General features: G+C 39.6%; 2 protein-coding genes and 1 pseudogene across 2 annotated transcripts in view; 2 read left to right on the top strand and 1 right to left on the bottom strand.

Moving 5' to 3' along the window:
* ADGRE3 (adhesion G protein-coupled receptor E3) overlaps positions 1–3,980 on the top strand; it is a 47,285-nt gene extending 43,305 nt beyond the window's left edge. Inside the window, exons 15-16 of the mRNA XM_006918790.1 lie at positions 791–886; positions 3,939–3,980. Coding sequence (XP_006918852.1) covers positions 791–886; positions 3,939–3,980 — 138 coding nt within the window. The remainder of the gene's footprint in view (positions 1–790; positions 887–3,938) is intronic.
* Positions 3,981–8,171: 4,191 nt separating this feature from the next.
* LOC102894510 lies at positions 8,172–8,576 on the top strand (annotated as a pseudogene).
* Positions 8,577–11,049: 2,473 nt separating this feature from the next.
* The window catches only part of CLEC17A (C-type lectin domain containing 17A), an 11,825-nt gene continuing 4,780 nt past the window's right edge, over positions 11,050–18,094 (bottom strand). The window contains 4 exon segments of the mRNA XM_025051636.1: positions 11,050–11,594; positions 13,527–13,636; positions 17,743–17,894; positions 18,001–18,091. Coding sequence (XP_024907404.1) covers positions 11,462–11,594; positions 13,527–13,636; positions 17,743–17,894; positions 18,001–18,091 — 486 coding nt within the window. The 3' untranslated portion in view covers positions 11,050–11,461.

Raw genomic sequence — 18,094 nt, 5'->3', positions numbered from 1 at the left:
TAAGTTTTCTACAACAAAGACATATTCTGTAATATGAAAAAAATAATTATGGGAAAATATACATAACATAAAATCTACCATTTAACTGTGCTTAAATGTACAGCTCACTGGCATTAAGTACATTCACATTGTCGTACAACCATCACCACCACTCACGTCTAGAACTTTTTCATCGTTTGAAATTGAAACCCTGTACCCACTAAACAATAACACCTCATTCTCCCCTGCCAAGCCCTGGTAACCACTCTTCTACTTTCTGTCTCAATTTATTTAACTATTAGAAGGATCTTATATATGTGAAATCATACTAAATTTGTCCTTTTGTGACTGCCTTATTTCACTCAGCATAATGTCTTCAAGATTTCATCTACATTGTAGCATGGGTCAGAATTTCATTCCTTTTTTTCTTGTGCTTTCCATTTTTTTTTAATTTTTATATTTTTATTTTTTCAATTATAGTTGATATATAATATTATATTGGTTTCATGTGTACAACACAGTGATTATTAGACTTTTATATAACTTATGAAGTGATAACCCCAATAAATCCAGTACCCATCTGACACCATACATAATTATTATACTACTGACTATATTTCCCATGCTATACTCTACATCTCCATGACTATTTTGCAACTACTTTTTTAAGTCTGAATAACATTCCATTGTATATAAGACCACATTTTATAGGAAAAGTTTTTTTCATAATGTCACTATCCTCTTCCCAACTCAGGCTTTTCTCTTCTCCGATGTTAACAAAACCATCTGTTTATTTTCTTTGATGTTCCAGGTCCGAAAGTGGTTTGGAGACATCATGAAACCTAAATCTGAGTCTGAGTCTTATACACTTTCCAGCAGGTTTGGCCCGTATTCAAAATCCAGTGAGGTAAGAAGACTAATATTTAACCCCTTGACACCCAAACTTCTTCTCTTTGTCTTTTTTCAATTATAGCTGACATTCAATATTATTTTATATTGGTTTCAGGTGTACAGCATAGTGGTTAGATGTTTATATAATTTACGAAGTGATTCCCCAATATATCTAATACACACCTGGCACTATACATAGTTATTATAATATTATTGACTATATTCCCTATACTGTACTTCACATTCCCATGACTATAACTACAAATTTGTACTTCTTAATACCTTTCCTTTTTTACCCAGCCCCCAACTCCCCTCCCATCTGGCAATCACCAGTTTGTTCTCTGTATCTATGAGTCTGTTTCTGTTTTATTTGTCTATTTTGTTCTTTACATTCTACATATAAGTAAAATCATATGGTATTTGTCTTTCTCTGTCTGACTTATTTCACTTAGCCTAATACCCTCTATGTCCATCCATGTCATTGCAGATGGCAAGATTTCATTCCTTTTATGGCGAAGTAATGTTCCGTTGTATATATGTACCCTTCTTCTTTATCTAGTTATCTATTGATGGGCACACAGGTTGTTTCTGTATCTTGCTATTGCAAATAGCACTGCAGTGAACTTAAGGTGCATATATCTTCTCAAATTAGTGTTTTAGATTTATTCAGATAAATACCCAGAAATGGAATTGCTGGGTCATAAGGTAGTTCTATTTTTAATTTTTTGAGGACCCTCCATACTGTTTCCCATAGAAGCTGCACCAATTTGCAATCCCACCATCTGTGCACGAGGGTTCCCTTCTTTCCACATCCTCACTAATACTCGTTTGTTGATTTATTGATGATAGCCATTCTGAAACATAGAAATTTGTATTTCTATGATGATTAGTGACATTGAGCATTTTTTTATATGTCTATTGGCCATGTATGTCCTCTTTGGAGAAATGTCTATTCAGGTCCTCTGCCCATTTTTCAATTGGATTGTTTGGTTTTTTGATGTTAAGTTGTATGAGCTCTCCTTGTCTTAATATGGGCTCCCCATCCTGGAAGGTAAAGAGAAGACCTCTTTTCCTGATTACCTGCTTAGCAGTCCTCATTCTCAGCTCACTACTGATCCAGCTTACTAATAGTGCTTAAACTGACTTGGTAAATATTCTGGTCATTCAAAGAAGTGTGGGTAAAACATACCACCAGCACCACTACCATCTAGAATAGACTCTTTTGGGAAGAGACTTACAATCATAGACATAGCAGAGAGGTCATCATCTGAAATCCCACTATTTCATAGAAAGGTCGATGTGAGCCCAATGGAGTTGGTGGATACCATAGAAAGGAATCAAGGAGAGGGACTCCACCCTAGTTGCTCTACATAATTATAGGGGAGGAATGTATGGAATAATAGGACCTTCCTGGGAAAGGAAATGGTCCTGTTAGAAAGGGAACTTCTCTGGAACTTGGTTGTTGGTATTTGTCTGTCTTCTTTTGAGCTAACTCAAGCTAAATGCACCAGAGAATGAGCTTCTAGCACTATCTGAAACTCCTCTTCATAGTTGTCCCTTATTCTTATAGAGAAATAAGAGGACTTTCTTAAAAGAAGCTATTCACTATATGAGCAAAATAGGCTCAAAGTTCAAAATACATAAAAATTCTCCCAATCTCATTTAGTTTTATGCTGCCCATGCATACTCACCACATTTGCTAGCCAAAAAGCCTTAGAATATGTTATTTTTAAGCTAAACAAAGTTGAGAAATTTTTGATACATTATCTTCTACATTTATTGAGATGATATGTGATTTTTCTCTAACAGTGGAAATATTAAGGTCACTGAAGAAACATCTGTCCCCTATTAGAGAGAGGTAAAGGAATTTCATTTAAAATTTTTCCAAAATGTCCAAGAAGAAAACATGACCGGGGGAAAAAAAGTCTTGGATATGTTAAGTGATTAGAAAAAAACTTTACTAATACTAGGCTTAATTATTCTCGATAAGAGTAAAATTGTAGTAGGTGCTAACCATTGGCTGTGACCTTTGAAAAGTTTCCCAGATAATCCAAAATAATTCCCAAAGCTGCCAGCACTGCAGCTACTGTTTTCTCACAATGAATAAGGAAACATTATTATTATTATTATTATTATTATTATTACATCTTTTCTAAATTGCATTTAGCTAAACTAGTGGTACTAAATTTAAAAAAAAAATTACGAGTTCTAATACATTTTGCATATATTATATTTATTTTTTATACTTTTAATATATATAAAACACATTAGCACCCTTTAAGAAATATATTTTCTTTAATTTAAAAACACCTCTTGAGCTTTTATTTTTCTAAGCACAGAGTATGAGTAAAAAGCTAACAATACCCTTTCTATGGACAAATGTGGCCTTGAGTTAACTTTCTAGCTTTGTCCCCTATAAACTTAATAATATTGGAAGGTCAGTTGTGTAACCAGGCAGTATTGTCTATGGGGAAAATCATGCTTGACTGGATAGAGAGTTCTGTGAAGAAACCATAAATATTAGTAGGGAAGGCATGGCTTTGGACTTCTTGCATACAATGACTCACATAACTGAGCCAGGAACTCATAGCCTCATGGGCTGCCACAGGAGGTATTGGTTCCCCTATGGAGTTTAGGGCTTCTAAACCAAGTTGTAACTTGTAGAGAGCACAGAGAATATTAGTTGAGTTCTACAATGTATCAGACACTATGGTAGGAAATGGACATACAAAAAGCCAACACAGTCCCTACCTTCAGGGAGCCTAGAATATAGCCTTTTTCATAGACAAAAACCAAGATCCAGGAGGCTGAAATTCTCAAGTGAGATACTATGTCCAGAAATTTTTCAAAGAAAAATTCTTCCTTGATTTTTTATGTCTCCCATTATAAGCTAAAAATGGCCACACCTGTCCTAGGATTCCAAAATGTTATGAGATCGTGCCTTCCTTGCCTGCTGGAAGGAGCTCTCTGGCTTTAACCCACTCCTGCTCGTCATTCTCTCTGTTTTGTTGTTTGTTTTATCCTTATATCTACCTTTAATCTAAGCATCTTTTTGGGGGGTGGGGCAGGGTGGGGATGTCTTTCCAGGACAAGTGAAGAGAAAATATTAAAATTAGAACATTCAGCTCCACGTGGAAAATTATACCCATGGATCTGGTTGGCATCATGAAGAATTAAGCTGGGGACAAGGAGAATCATAACACATATCATTCTTGGAGATGTTTAACCTTTACTTCTTAAAATGTTTCTTCTGTATAATGGGCTCTCAATAAATGTGTCTTGAATTGGATTTCTCTTCACTATGGCATGTTCAATTAATGCTTGCCCCTGATTATCCAAATCATGACAGTTGCAACTACTTTTTGTAAATGAGGTGGTCCCTTTCAAAACCTTTCCTCAAGTTCTTTCTCTCAATCATCCTGAATTTGCTCTTTAAACTCGTCCATTCCCTGAAACCAACAGTTATACCTCCTATTTTATCCGGGCTAGATCTCATGATCAGCTATGTCATATGATTCTCTCCCACACTTTCAACACCTTTGCCTTCTCATTCTGATTCCACACCTACCTGCCTAAACTCAAATCCAGGACTGACCTAAAAATGGCAGGCACTGTTCATTGTCTACTCAGCAGCCATCGCCACTATCACATGTTCCTTATTAACAGTACCTTGATTGTTTTCTGATTTGGGACAGTAATGTGCCTGAATCCAGGGGGTCAATTGAGATTGGTCTAAACCTAGTGCTACTCAGCTGGGGGTGATTCCCCCCACAGGGACATTTGTCAATGTCTGGAGAACATTTTTGGTTGTCATGACTTGGGCAAGGAGAGATGGTACTGACATCTAAGTGGTAAAGGCCAGGAATGCTGCTAAACACCCGGCAATGCACAGGGCAGACAACACATACAGAGCAAAGAATTATTCATCTCCAAATGTTATTAGTGCTGAGGCAGAGAAACACTCTATAACAACCATAGTGGTCTTATACTTAGATGCTAGACATTGGTTTAAGATAGGCATTTGGGCCAATTTTGACTAATGAGATATAAGAAACCTGCTTGAAAAATATGTCTTTTCCTTGATAAAAACAAACACAAATTTAAGTAGAGCCTACCCATGACTTCCTATTTTGGGCTATTATCATGTAATAAATAATATGATGCTTGGAGAGAAAATGTCATTGTAATACTAAGGATGAAAGAGTGGAAAGATGGAGATAACCTGGGCTTTTATGATATTGTTGATTTGCTGAACCAACCCTTGTACTTTTTCCTATGTAAGACAAATAAACTCTATTTGTTAAGCCACTTTGGGTCAGGTGATGTTACTTACAGCCCAAAGCAGCTTTCTTTGTGGACAATGTTTGTCCTCCACTCCTCCATCAAAGCAGTAAGATCCCAGAATCTCTCAGCTTGGAGCCATTACAAATATATGCTTTCTGATCTAAATAAGACCCTCCACACTACCTGAAACTTATTCTTCCTGTTCCTAGTCAAGTTTCTCAATGGGGAGTTCTTGTTTTCACTTCCTCAATTCTTATCACTTTAAACACCAACTAATGGAAAGTCCCTCAATTTTCTGACATCCCTTACAAATATGCCTACATCCACACCCATCCTTGCTTTCTTCCCTCATCAATGCCCATTGTCTCCCTCTCCATTCTTCCACAACAGCAGAAGGGTCCCTCCTCTTGTTTAAAGCTAACCTTTAAACCTCCCTCTGTGCTTTGAATCTTGTCCCCTCCTGTCTCTTTAGCAGATCTTTCTCCACTGATTATCTCCTGTCTCTCCAGAGTCTTCAACCTCTCTCCATTCTCTCTCCTGGCTCTTCTCCAGTGTCATTTAAATATGCTAAAGCTGGGTCTGCAAACTTTTTCTGTAAAGGGCCAGATAATAAATATTTTAGGTTTTGAGGGCCATATATAGTGATAGAGATGATAGATGATAGATAGATAGATAGATAGATAGATATAAATTCATAGATACACACATGACATATATGGCATATGGGTAAAGGAATATGTGTATGTCCCTTTAGAAATACAAAAACTCACTGGACATTCAAAAAAAAGGCTGCAGGTGGGATTTGACACCCCTCCCCAACCTACGGTTTGCTTTCTCCTATGCTAAAGAAAGAGAAATAGAAGATTCCAGGAAAATGGCTACCTGTACATAACTCAATTCCCCTCCACTCCATACCCTAATATATCTGCTCCTTGAACCAAAAGTCTGCTGGGACCCATGATAAATGAATTGTAAATCTGGGGTTTAAAGTTCTCCCCTGCACAGTAGGTGGAGAGTCCCAAGATAAGCTGAAGAAGGCTCTGAAGATCAGACACAGTCCATCCTAGGAAGAATCTGGCCCAGGGGTCCATGGACCTCCTGGGATAAGGTCAGCATCACTCCCATCAATGTGTGTCTGATTCCTCTGGCCCCCCAAGAACTTCAAGAGGAATCCTGTTCCTGAGTCTAGGAAGAAGCAAGGGAATTGGGAAGCAGAGAGTCCCCTCTGCACCCTGCCTAGTGTACACTTGGACACTCTGAGGTGGAGAGGAAACTGCCCCTTCTTAAAATTCTCAACCCCCAGATTTGAGCCCCAAAGGAAAATGACACCCATGAGAGGCCCTAAAGGCCCCTAAAAAGAGAATAGATGGTCCAACATAAAGGGCACCCAGCAAAATAATGCTTCTAGAGTAGACAAACAAAAATTTCAAACAAGAATAATGAAAAAAGAATGTAAGGAAATTCAAGTACAACAGTGAAAAGATCTATGGAACTTAAATAAATGAATGAATGAATGAATGAATGAATGAATAAATAAATAAGAAAAGAAATGTTGCTGGATGAATTAAAGAAGAGAATGATTGCTGTCAAGTCAAATTAGCCAAATTAGAAGAGCCCATGAAAGGAAGATCTTAGAGCATAATACAAAATGCCAAAAGATGAAAATCATGAATTAAAAAAAATCAGTCTGGGAGCCCAAGGAGATCTAATATGTGAATAATAGGAGATTTTGTAAGAGTAGAGAAGGAAACATGTTCAGAACCAAAAAATTCTTACTGCTGCAATAAGCATTCTCTCTCTTTCTCTTCACAGACAAAATTCTAAAAAAGTTGTTTACACTCTGCTGTCCTGACTTCCTCCCATCCCCTCACTGCTCAATCCACTGCAGTCTGACTTCTGCCTCCAACTTGCTCAATAATCACTCAATGTCTCAAATGTTTCCTCAGTGCTAAGTCCACTGGCTGCTTCTCAGTCTCTTTGGGTCGGTCACATTTAACTCTGTTGTTCCCTTTTTCTTTTTTTATAACCAAGTATTTTTGGTTTTGTCTAGCTTTATTGAGGTAAAGCATATAAAAATTGCATATATTTAAGATGTGCAATGTGATGGTCTGATCTATGTCTGCATCATCCCTTCTCCTTGAGGCTTTCTCTTCTCTTGACTTCCCTGATTCCACACTGTTTTCCTGGAAGGGTGGTCAGCTCATCAGAGTTTTCCCAGACTTTCCTAGCGTTGGCACTGAAAGTCCCACATCCCAGGAACTCCTCCCTCCCGAGCAAACCAGAACCATGTCATAAGCTCATCTTCTCTTGTCCTGTAGTGTCTTAGTTTGGGTTCCACCAATAGCAAACTCTGAGACAAGGACATGAGTGCAAGAAGTTTATTTTGGAAGTAATCCCAGAAAACACCAGCAGGGTGAGTTAGGGAGGGAAAGGCGGTCAGTACAAGATGTGTTCAAAGATAAATTATGGAGCAGGCTACTGCTGTAGGCAATGGGAACTTAATCTCAGCAGGGATCTCTGGGGCTATCTCATGGGACACACATCTCAGACTCTTCTCACCTGAGGGGTGAGGGAGCTGGGGTGTGTATTTACCAAGTCCAGGCTTTCATAAGGGCTGTTTCAGAAAGCATTTTCCCCCTGGCACTTCTCACCTGCCATGTGCCAGACCAGGTAGACTCTGGCAGCTGCTGACAGTAGGAGTCACTGAAATGTGAGGATCAAGGATATAAACAGGACATGACTGCATCTGCTACACACAAGATTTCATCCTTGACCCAAGAGAAGTTCTAAGAATTTTGACCAGAGTGTTCATGAACCACCTAAATTTCAAGGTGTTGTTTGTAAGTATTTTTTTTCCTTCCCCATCTCTAGGTGACAATAACTCCATCTTTCCTATTGCTTAAGCTGAAAACCTGGGGGTCATTCTTTACTCTTCTGTTTCTCACACACCCCACATCTCAATCAAACAAACCCCATTAGCTGAATCTTCAAAATAAATAGATCCAGATTGTAGAGACATGAAACTGCTTATCCACAACCTCTGAGCTCACACGTGAGAAGGGTGGAGCCCCGTGGCTTCTCCCTGAGCCTCCAAGCCACCGAGGTCTACATCAGCCCTGTGAAGTTCAACCTGGATTTCAGCGCATAGGATACCCAAAATGGAAAGAGCAGTGCTTCCGGAAGCGGCCGATACTGTGCATCCAGCTGAGGTTCCTGAAGGGCTGATTCAAGGGTATAAGCAAAATGAGACATTTCTGAGGAAAATCCACCAAGGGCTGCTGGAGGTGGCTGTATTGGAGGGCACCCTGCAATGTCCAGCACCTGGACATGTGTTCCCTATCAGGCACAGGATCCCCAACATGTTGCAGAATGAGAAGGGAATAAGACCAGGCACCAGTTTTTCTTTCTGTGACTGTGTGTAGTTTTGTTTATATATTGTTCATTAGTTTTATCATGTGTATCCCCAACTCTTAACCCAGTAACATGCCACACATAGTGTTCTTGAGCTCAATATTTTTTTTCTCATTAAAGGTTCAAACCGCTCCCCCTAAAAAAATAGATCCATACATCTTCCTACTTTCACAGTTAGCTCTCTTGTCCTCAATCATCTCTCGCCTGCATTATGGTGATAGCTCCAGGAAAGCCACACGTATTATTAGCAGACCCAGAATTCGACACCTGGTCTCTTATCTTAGCCCAAGATGTTTCTTCCACCAAACCACACTGTTCCTTTCCCATAATTGCCAGCTGAAATGAGAGCTACAAAGTCAGGGTCCTCAGAAATAATTCAAGTTTATAGACAGTCCCTCAAAGGCAGAAGGTGCTACAAAAAGATATCAACCATCAGAGGAACAGACTGAGTCCAAATACCAGCTCTGCTACTTATCCACTAAATGACAGTGAACAAACCATGACACCTCTCTGGACCTCAGTTTTCCCAGCTATAAAATGGGGTTAGTCATTATTGCAACCTCACAGAGTCATCGTGGAGATTAAATAAGAGCTCCTGCATCTATCTAGCACACAATGCATCCTTGAAAAACCATGGACTTTGTTATTTTTACCCCCCAAGAATGTTCGACCTCTGCTCCCATGGACCCAAAGTGGTAAAGGGGACCTCAGGTTTATCTCTCTACTTGAAACTAGACAATCTTGAGAGATGCGAAAGAGGGATAGGTTTGGGCCAGCTTCACCATTCACCCTCTAGCGTGACTCAGAGACATGACCACATACACCTGCTTCCCCATTTCTCAACCCACATACTGGGGGAAACTGAAATTTCCTCTTCTGAGATATGGGAACTTCCCCTGACCCCAGATAAACAGTTGCTTGAACCAATGGTCCCGTGGGTGGAAGACTTGGAACAAGACGCTCGCCCGCTCTGCAGTCTATGGACTGTATATGGGGGCTAGCGTTGGTGCTGGTGAGTTAGGAGCAGGTGTGTAGGTGGCAGGAGACAAGGATAGAAGGAACAGGAAGTGACGTGAACACCAACCTTCACCAATGCCCCCTCATTGCTCAGAGCTTCCTTTCCCTAATCACCTGCTCTGTCAAAACAGGAATAATTCTGCTATTAATCATGGTTATTCATTGATCAATAAATTGATTTGAAAATAAACAAACAAACAAATTGATTTGGAGAATGTCTACTCACCCTTGGATACAATTTAGGGATTGTCCGAAGGAATTGCCATATTGAGTATGCCGAACTAGGGGTAGTACCAGCTATCTAGGGTATGTTTTTGGTTGTCACAATGACCAGGAGGGGGCACCTCTCCTGTTACAGGCTCAATTGTGTTCCCCCCAAAAATTAATGTGTTGAGGTCCTAACCTCAGTACTTCAGAATATGACTGTATTTGGAGATAGGGTCTTTAAAGAGGTGATTAAGGTAAAATGAAGTCATTAGGGTGGGCCTATTCCATTATGACTGGTGTCCTTATAAGAAGAGGTGATTAGGACACAGACACACACAGAGGGAAGACCATGTGAGGACACAGAAAGATAACAGCCATCTACAAGCCAGGAAAGGTCTCACCAGAAACCAACCATGGCAACACCTTGATTTTGAACTTCCAGCCTCCGGAACTGTGAGACATACATTTCTGTTGTTTAAGCTAATCTTGCTACTTTATTATGGCAGTCCCAGCAAACCAACACAGTGGGCAAGGACCACACAATGAAATGGCATTTTGAGAAGCTATAACATTGCAAGAGCTAATAGTCCAAGGAGATTCACTTGGCAGTAAAGTGAAATACTTCATCAAAGATCTTTACAAACCACCAACAGCTCAGTTGGGTAGATATTTCCATTGCTGTCTTAAGAATCTGACCAAGTTATATGACCTGGGTGGGGGAGTCTTGCCTTTCAGCTGGTCTACCTTTCTAGAAGTTCCATGGGCCAAATCTTGGCAGAGGTCTGATCTACCACCTAGCTTGCTTAAACCTCACCTGGGACATTGAGAAAGTTGCTTGTCAATAATAATCTTGCTCTACCCGCTTTGCAGTATCTGGTCCACAGTCGGTGGGCAGTAAGGGAGCCCAGCCCTAGTGCATGACGGTCCAGAGAACCCCAGAGTATTTTCAGCTCTGGCTCAATCAATGCCAGACACAAAGCCCCCCAGGCTAGCATCACCTCCGAAGAGCCATGATCAAGGACCTGGTGATCATAGCCCCAGAACTGGGAGATCATCTCTAAGACCTGGTGTACATCCAGCTCACCATGAGCTGTAGACTGAATGTGCATGTGGCCCAAAATTCGTATGTTGAAACCTAACCCCCAGGGTGATGGCATTCAGAGGCAGGGACTTTGGGAGGTGACTAGGTCATGAAGGTGGAGCCCCAATAAATGGGATTAGGGCCTTTCTTTATAAAAGGGACCCCAGAGACCTCCCTTATCCCTTCTACCATGTGAGGACACTGCAAAAAGACAGTGCCCATGAACCAGGAGGTGGGCCTTCACCAAACATTGAATTTTCCTGCACCTTGATCTTGGACTTCCCCGGCTTCCAGAACTTTGAGAAATATATTTCTGCTGTTCATAAGACACCTAGTCTGTGATATTCTGTTATAGCAGCCTAAACAGACTAAGACACCATCCAACTGAACAAGATCTCAAGTCCTCATCCTAGAGATGGTCTGACCTACACTCCAGAGAACTTGCTACATCCAGGCTGCTTCTTACATCTTGGGTGCATCCAAGTCAGTTCATGGAGAGGCAGGGCCTTCAATGGAAGGGCAAGAGGTTCTCATCTCTGAGATCCAAGGGGCAATTGGATATAGATCTCCATCCAACCTTATCCTTGGGGTTCAACAGGAACATTTCCGCTCACAAATCCAATATGTAGCTTTGTTGCAAGACAGATCATTCCAGGAGCCACCCCTGTTCATGCTGGCACAGTCTTCATCATAATTGTTATTGGGCTCCTCCGGATCCCAGAAGCTGGATAGAAGAAAAAGTGGGTATGGGGAGGGGTGAATAGGTGAAGCACAGGGGATTTTTCCAGGGCAATGAAACTACTATGCTACATAATACTGTAATGGTGGATGCATGATAGCATGCATTTCTGAAAACCCATAGGATGTACAAAGCTTGGAGGGAACCCTAAGGTAAAGTATGGACTTTAGGTAATAATAATGTCTCTATATTGGTTCATCGATTATAACAAATGCATCCCACAAATGCAAGATGTGAATAACAGAGGAAACTGTGTGGGAAACTCTGTACCTTCAGCTCAATTATTCTGTAAAATTAAAAAAGCAAAGTCTATTATTTTTTTAAAAAGAATATTGGGAGGAAGATCTTCATGGTTCAGGATTCACTTCTTCAGCCTCTCAGAATTACCTGAAGATGCTTCACCCCCTTCACCCCAACTAGCTTGTCCTAAGTCAGCCCCATAATCTCTGTCCTCCTTAATCAGTTTCCTGTATCTAGTCAATTTCTGCCTCCTCTTCCAAATAATACTTCCTTTACACCCCTAATTCTCCCGACCTTCCAGGTATTGTAATGCCTTAGGTCATGTTCCCTTAAAGCAGATCTTGATTTGGCAATTCAGGTGCATGGGATTTATTAAAGGTGCTCTTGGGAGAGTTAGTGAGAGAAGCAGGATGGGGCAGGGGATGAAGGTGAACAACGTTGTGGATTCAGTTGAGTCTAGCCTCAGTCTGATCGCACAGAGAGCTCTGGAGAGTAAATAGCATCACAGTTATCCCAACTTGAGATAAGGTGTCCAGACTCCTCTTAGCCAGTCATTAGCTATAGGCTGACCCCAGTGAGAATAGGGTAACCTCCTGGGTGAGCAGTTCCATTCAGCTGAGGACAACTCTCTGGAGAAAGCATAACTGTGACCCTTTAGGAGCCAATGTCCCCTGCTGGGGAATGGCTGCACCAGTCCCATGAAGGGATCTGAGCTGGGCACTCACAGTGCCATGCCATATCATGCCATCTGTATTTACAGAGCTATGCCTCCTTCCAAGGATCTTTAATAAAAAATGAGATTCCTCAGACAAAACACTAATATCTCTAATATATAAAGAACTCCTAGAAATCATTAAGAAAAAGACCAAAATCACATTATAAAAAATACACAAAAGATACGAATGGATAATTCACATAAAAGTTAATACATATAGCTATTAAACATATGAAAAAATACCCAACCTCAGTCATTATAAGAGAAATGCAAATTAATGCTACATACGGATTCCATTTTTCACCTACAATTAAACAAACAAAGTTCCAAAAGGTTGATGAACATGTGCACCAAAAAACTACAGTCAAGATGGTAAGAGAATAAATTGGTATAACCAGTATGGGAGACAATTTGTTAATATTTATTTAACACATGAATACATATGCTCTTTGAGAAAGTAAAGTATAATGGCTAAGAATATAGACTTTGGAGCCAGGTTAATTGGTACTGCCACCTGCTAACTGTCTAACCTTGGGCAGCTCGCTTAATCTTTCTGTGCCTCAGTTTCCTCATCTTTAAAATGGAGGTGAAAATGGTACTTTCCTTACAGAATTATTACAACTAAATAAGTAGGTTAATATATGTAGAGTGCAAAAAAAATTGAGATAATGCTCATCCTTTTGGCAAATTAAAATCTTCCTCTTGTCCTGTGGCCACTCTATCTTTCTTTTTTCCCCCAACCATTAGCCCATGGACTTGATATATTTGAGCAGTTGTGCTAAAAGGTTTTGATTTTTGCAATGAAGGAAAATTAAAGAGGTACAGGGACCAGAAGCCCTATGACAGAAAAAGCACCCTGCGCCTCCCTTATCCTGCCCAGGCTGGGATTCTAGAGAATCAACTGGCTTGGACTGCACAAGGACCCACAATGAGCAGAGAACTCAAGAACCCAGGATACTTGCCTCAAAGTGATGGGTGACCCATCCAGCCATTTCCATTCCCCTTCGTGGTCCCTGTCACTCAGCCCCAGCCAGTGCACCCGTGGAGAGCGGTGAGCCTTGGACACAAAGTTCTGCAAGTATAAACTCCATTCAGCCATCAATTCTTCTACACAACCCTCAGGATGAAGATCTTTTCTCTGCTCTGTCCCACACATTTAGGGCTTGTGAATGCCATCCCCAGTACCCATCTCAGTCCCCATGGTGTCCAGAGCAGCATCAACACCTTCTCACTTGAGCATGTACAGTAGGAATAATCATGTTACTTTCTTACATGACCTGTGAACCTCTCTGCACCTCAGTTTTCTCATTTGTAAAATGGGATGATAATAGTAGCTACCTCCTCATAGGGTTGAGAGGATTAAATGAGTTAATATCTATATAAAGCGCTCAAAACAGTGTCCGGCATGCAGTAAATACTGTGACATCTTCGCATTTAACATTATAACATTTAAGAAATATTTTAATAATAATAACTGATGTCTTAATAAACCCATGACTATATGGTTATTTAATCAATGGCGAAGGAGGAAAGAACATGCAATGGAGTAAAGACAGTCTCTTCAATAAATAGTGTTGGGAGAACTGGTCAGATATATGCAAAAAAAAAATGAATCTGGACCACCTTCTTATACTATATACAAGAATAAACTCAAAATTGATTAAAGACTTAACCGTAATACCCGAAATCATAAAACTCCTAGAAGAAAACAGACAGTAAACTCTCTGACATTGCTCTTAGTAGTATTTTTTCTGATGTATCTTCTTGGGCCAGGTAAACTGAAGAAAAAATAAACAAATGGGACTACATCAAACTAAAACAGTTTTGCACAGCAAAGAAAACCATCAACAAAACGAAAAGACATTTTTGGGAGAAGACATTTGCCAATGATACATTTGATAGGGGGCTAATATACAAAACTTATAAAGAACTCATACAACTCAACACCAAAAAAAAAAAAATCCAATTTAAAAAATGGGCAGAGGACTTGAATAAGCATTTCTCCAAAGAAGACATTCAGTTGGCCAATAGACATATGAAAAGATGCTCAATATCATTAATCATCAGAGAAATGCAAATTAAAACCACAATGAGAAACCATCTCACATGTGTCAGAATGGCCACCATCGATACATCAAAAACAAGTGTTGGCGAAGATGTGGAGGAAAGAGAAACCTTATGCACTGGTGGTGGGATTGAAAGTTGGTGCAGCCATTCTGGAAAACGGTTCTTCAAAAAATGAAAACTAGAACTACCTTATGATCCAGCAATTTCACTTCTAGATTATCTGAAGAAAACCAAAATATTAATTTGAAAAGATATATGCAACCCTATGTTCACTGAAACCCTATTTACAATAGCCAAGATATGGAAGCCACCTAAGTGCATATTAATAGATGACTGGATAAAGAAGTGGTACGTATATACAATGGAATATTACTTAGTCATAAAAAATGAAATTTTACCATTTGCAATGACATGGGTGGACCTAGAGGGTATTATGCTAAGTGAAATAAGTCAGATAAAGAAAGACAAATACCATATGATTTCACTTATATGTGGAATTTAAAGAACAAAATAAACTAACAAGCAAAACGGAAACAGACCCATACAGAGAACAAACTATTGATTGCCAGGTGGGAGAGGGGTCAGGAAACTGGGTGAAAAGGTGAAGGGATTAAGAAATATAAATTGGTAGTTATAAAATAGTCATGGGGATGTAAACCACAGCATAGGGAATATAGTCAATAATATTGTAATAACTATGTATATTGCCAAATGGGAACTAGACTAATCGGGGGGATCACTTTGTAAACTATACGAATGTCTTAACATTATGTGGTATACCTGAAGCAAATATAAACTAATATTGACTGCCAACTCTAATTGAAAAATACAAATAAATAGATAGATAGATAGATAGATAGATAGATAGATAGATAGATAGATAGATATCGAGGTATAAAAAAATAAATAACTGATGTCTTGCTTTCCCTGGTACTTTCACCCCATCCTGCAGTCCTCATCTGCATCCAGGTAGAAAAGGAATTCATTGCTTCAGAAAAAGAATTTGAAGGGGAAAAGAAAGGAGAGGAATGTGGCTTCTTAGTTTTTCAAAAGCCCAGGCCTTTGGGAGAAAAGAAAGGACTTAAGCCAAAGAAAAGAAAGAAAATGTTATGATTAAAAGCAACTCCTCTGGTGACAAACTAATCTATGGTGAGAGAAACCAGATCACCACCAGTTGCCTGAGGTGGGAGTGAAGAGATGCGTGGAGAAGGACCCTAAGGGAACTCCCTGGGGTGGTGATTCTATACCTTGACTGGGTTCACAGTTACATGAGTGTACACACATGACAAAATGCACTGAATGTACATTTAGGATCCGTGCATTTTACTGTATACAAATCATAACTCATTCACCCAATCTTATTATAAGACTGAGATTTTCTAAAAGATAGGGAAGAGATTGCAAATGGAAGTTATGAAGATGTAGACATGATGGGTACCAGAGAGAGGGGCTCTACATTCATCCCCAGTTAATCCCAAGTGATAGCCAAAACCCCAGATGGGTTTGGAAACTCTAAGAAGTAGAGGAGACCTGTCCCAGAGAGGTTTCGGGGAATCAGAAAGACAAGGGTGCTCAGAAAATATCGGTTGAGTTAATAAATTATTAAGTGAGCTTTGCACTTTGCAGAGATTATCTCATTTGATCCTCATTATGACCCACTGAAGTAAGAACAGTTATCATCCCCGTTTTATAGGTGGGAAAATTGAGACACATAGAGGTTAAATAACTTGTCTGAATCATTGACCCAGCGGATGTTTCAGTGGATACCACCTTGTAGTAAAGGTATTGAGGGCCAGACATGTGGTCTCCTCCACCTTGACCCCACATAAGCTATCCATTCAGATGAAAAATGGAGGATCCTGACTGGCTGAGATTAAATGTCTACCATCCTGGTATAATAGAAGCTCAAAAGAATTAAATGAGTTATTTAAAGCAAACAAAGTTATATTTCTTGTGTACGTGAATTTAAGGAGTATAGTTTATACCTGCCTCACCTACATTATCTAATTCAATCCCCCCAAAATCCCTCTATATTAGCTATTCATACCAATGATGCCATAAAACAGAAGAATGAAAAACAAGAGAGGACCTACAGGAAAAAATAAAACAATAACCATAATAATAAAATTAATTTTATTATTTTAATAAAAATATAATAATAAAATAACTAATTGATTGATTAATCTTGATAATAAAATCCAACAAAATCAATAATAACAGTAAATGTAAATTGTCTAAAACACCTATTAAAAGCTAGAGATTGTCAGATTGAATTTTTAAAAAATAAGACCCAACCATATGCTGTCTATAAGAAATTCACTTTAAAAATAATAACATAGATACCCTAAAATTAAGAGAATTGGAAAAAATAAGCCATGCAAACACCTGGGTTCAAATCTTGGCTCTGACACTTACTAGTTTTAGGCGACCACAGGCAAGTTGAAAGTGCACTGTGCCTCAGTTTCCTCATCTGTGAAATACAAATATGTGCTGTGTACAAATGGTATTACTATCTAACTGTAGCAGTATTGGGTCATAAAATTATTTACAAATATTCCAATTCTCCTTTTAGATATGCACAGGTGAAACTATTTCCCTACCACCTTAAAGCATAGGAGTGTTCATGTGACTTGCTTTGTGAGTACACATAAGTGGAAGCTTTAAGAGTCAGTGTGATTTGCCCCATACACTTTTACCATTGAGCTATGGGGACTGTCTGTTAGTTTAGCATAACATAACATTTTCTGATTCACACATAAATTTGTAGGGTTGTTATGAGGATTATGTGAATGCATGTAAGATGTAAGATGTTTGAATACAGTCTGGAGAATAGGCAGTGTTACCTAAGAGATAGCCATTATTATCTACATGTTAGAGAGAAAACTGAGACACGCAGAGAATAAGTAAAGACAATCAGAATTTGAATTTACACAGAGCATACCCTCTTAAACCTCTGCATGATAGTATGTCAGTAAAAGCTCGCTATTTAAAGTCTTAGTTGCTCAAAAGCAATTCCAACTTCTTTCTAACCAGGCCAGGGAAGCAAGTATAATCTAGGAGAGGGGAAGCCTGGCCCTGATGGTTCTTAGAGGCTTGGAGAAGACAGCTCACCTGCTCAGCAATGCTACTGATGATGACCAAGTGAGAGTAATTCTCCTGGCAGAACTTCCGGGCTTCATCCCATGACTTGGTGCTTGTGGAGAAGTAGTAACACTTGCCCTCAAATAGAAGCCAGCCCTCAGGGCAAGTGACCCTGGTACAGTCTGGGAACAAGATAGACTGCAGTGAGAATCGATCCCATGGATTTGTGCAATGTACTGTCGCTGTCATGCCCCCCATCTCAAGACAGGCTCCCCAAGTCTCACTCACCTAACAAGCCCCGAAGTTCCACCAGGGACTGGTTGGTGTCAGCTCTTATACGGTCAATGTCCTTCTTCAGGCCAGCTAGCCCTGCCAGTCACTG

The sequence above is a fragment of the Pteropus alecto genome, unplaced genomic scaffold (assembly GCF_000325575.1).
Source record: "Pteropus alecto unplaced genomic scaffold, ASM32557v1 scaffold388, whole genome shotgun sequence".
In the NCBI taxonomy this organism is placed as follows: domain Eukaryota; kingdom Metazoa; phylum Chordata; class Mammalia; order Chiroptera; family Pteropodidae; genus Pteropus; species Pteropus alecto.
Note: the sequence above shows the minus strand (reverse complement) of the source record. Positions and strands in the feature narration are given on the sequence as shown.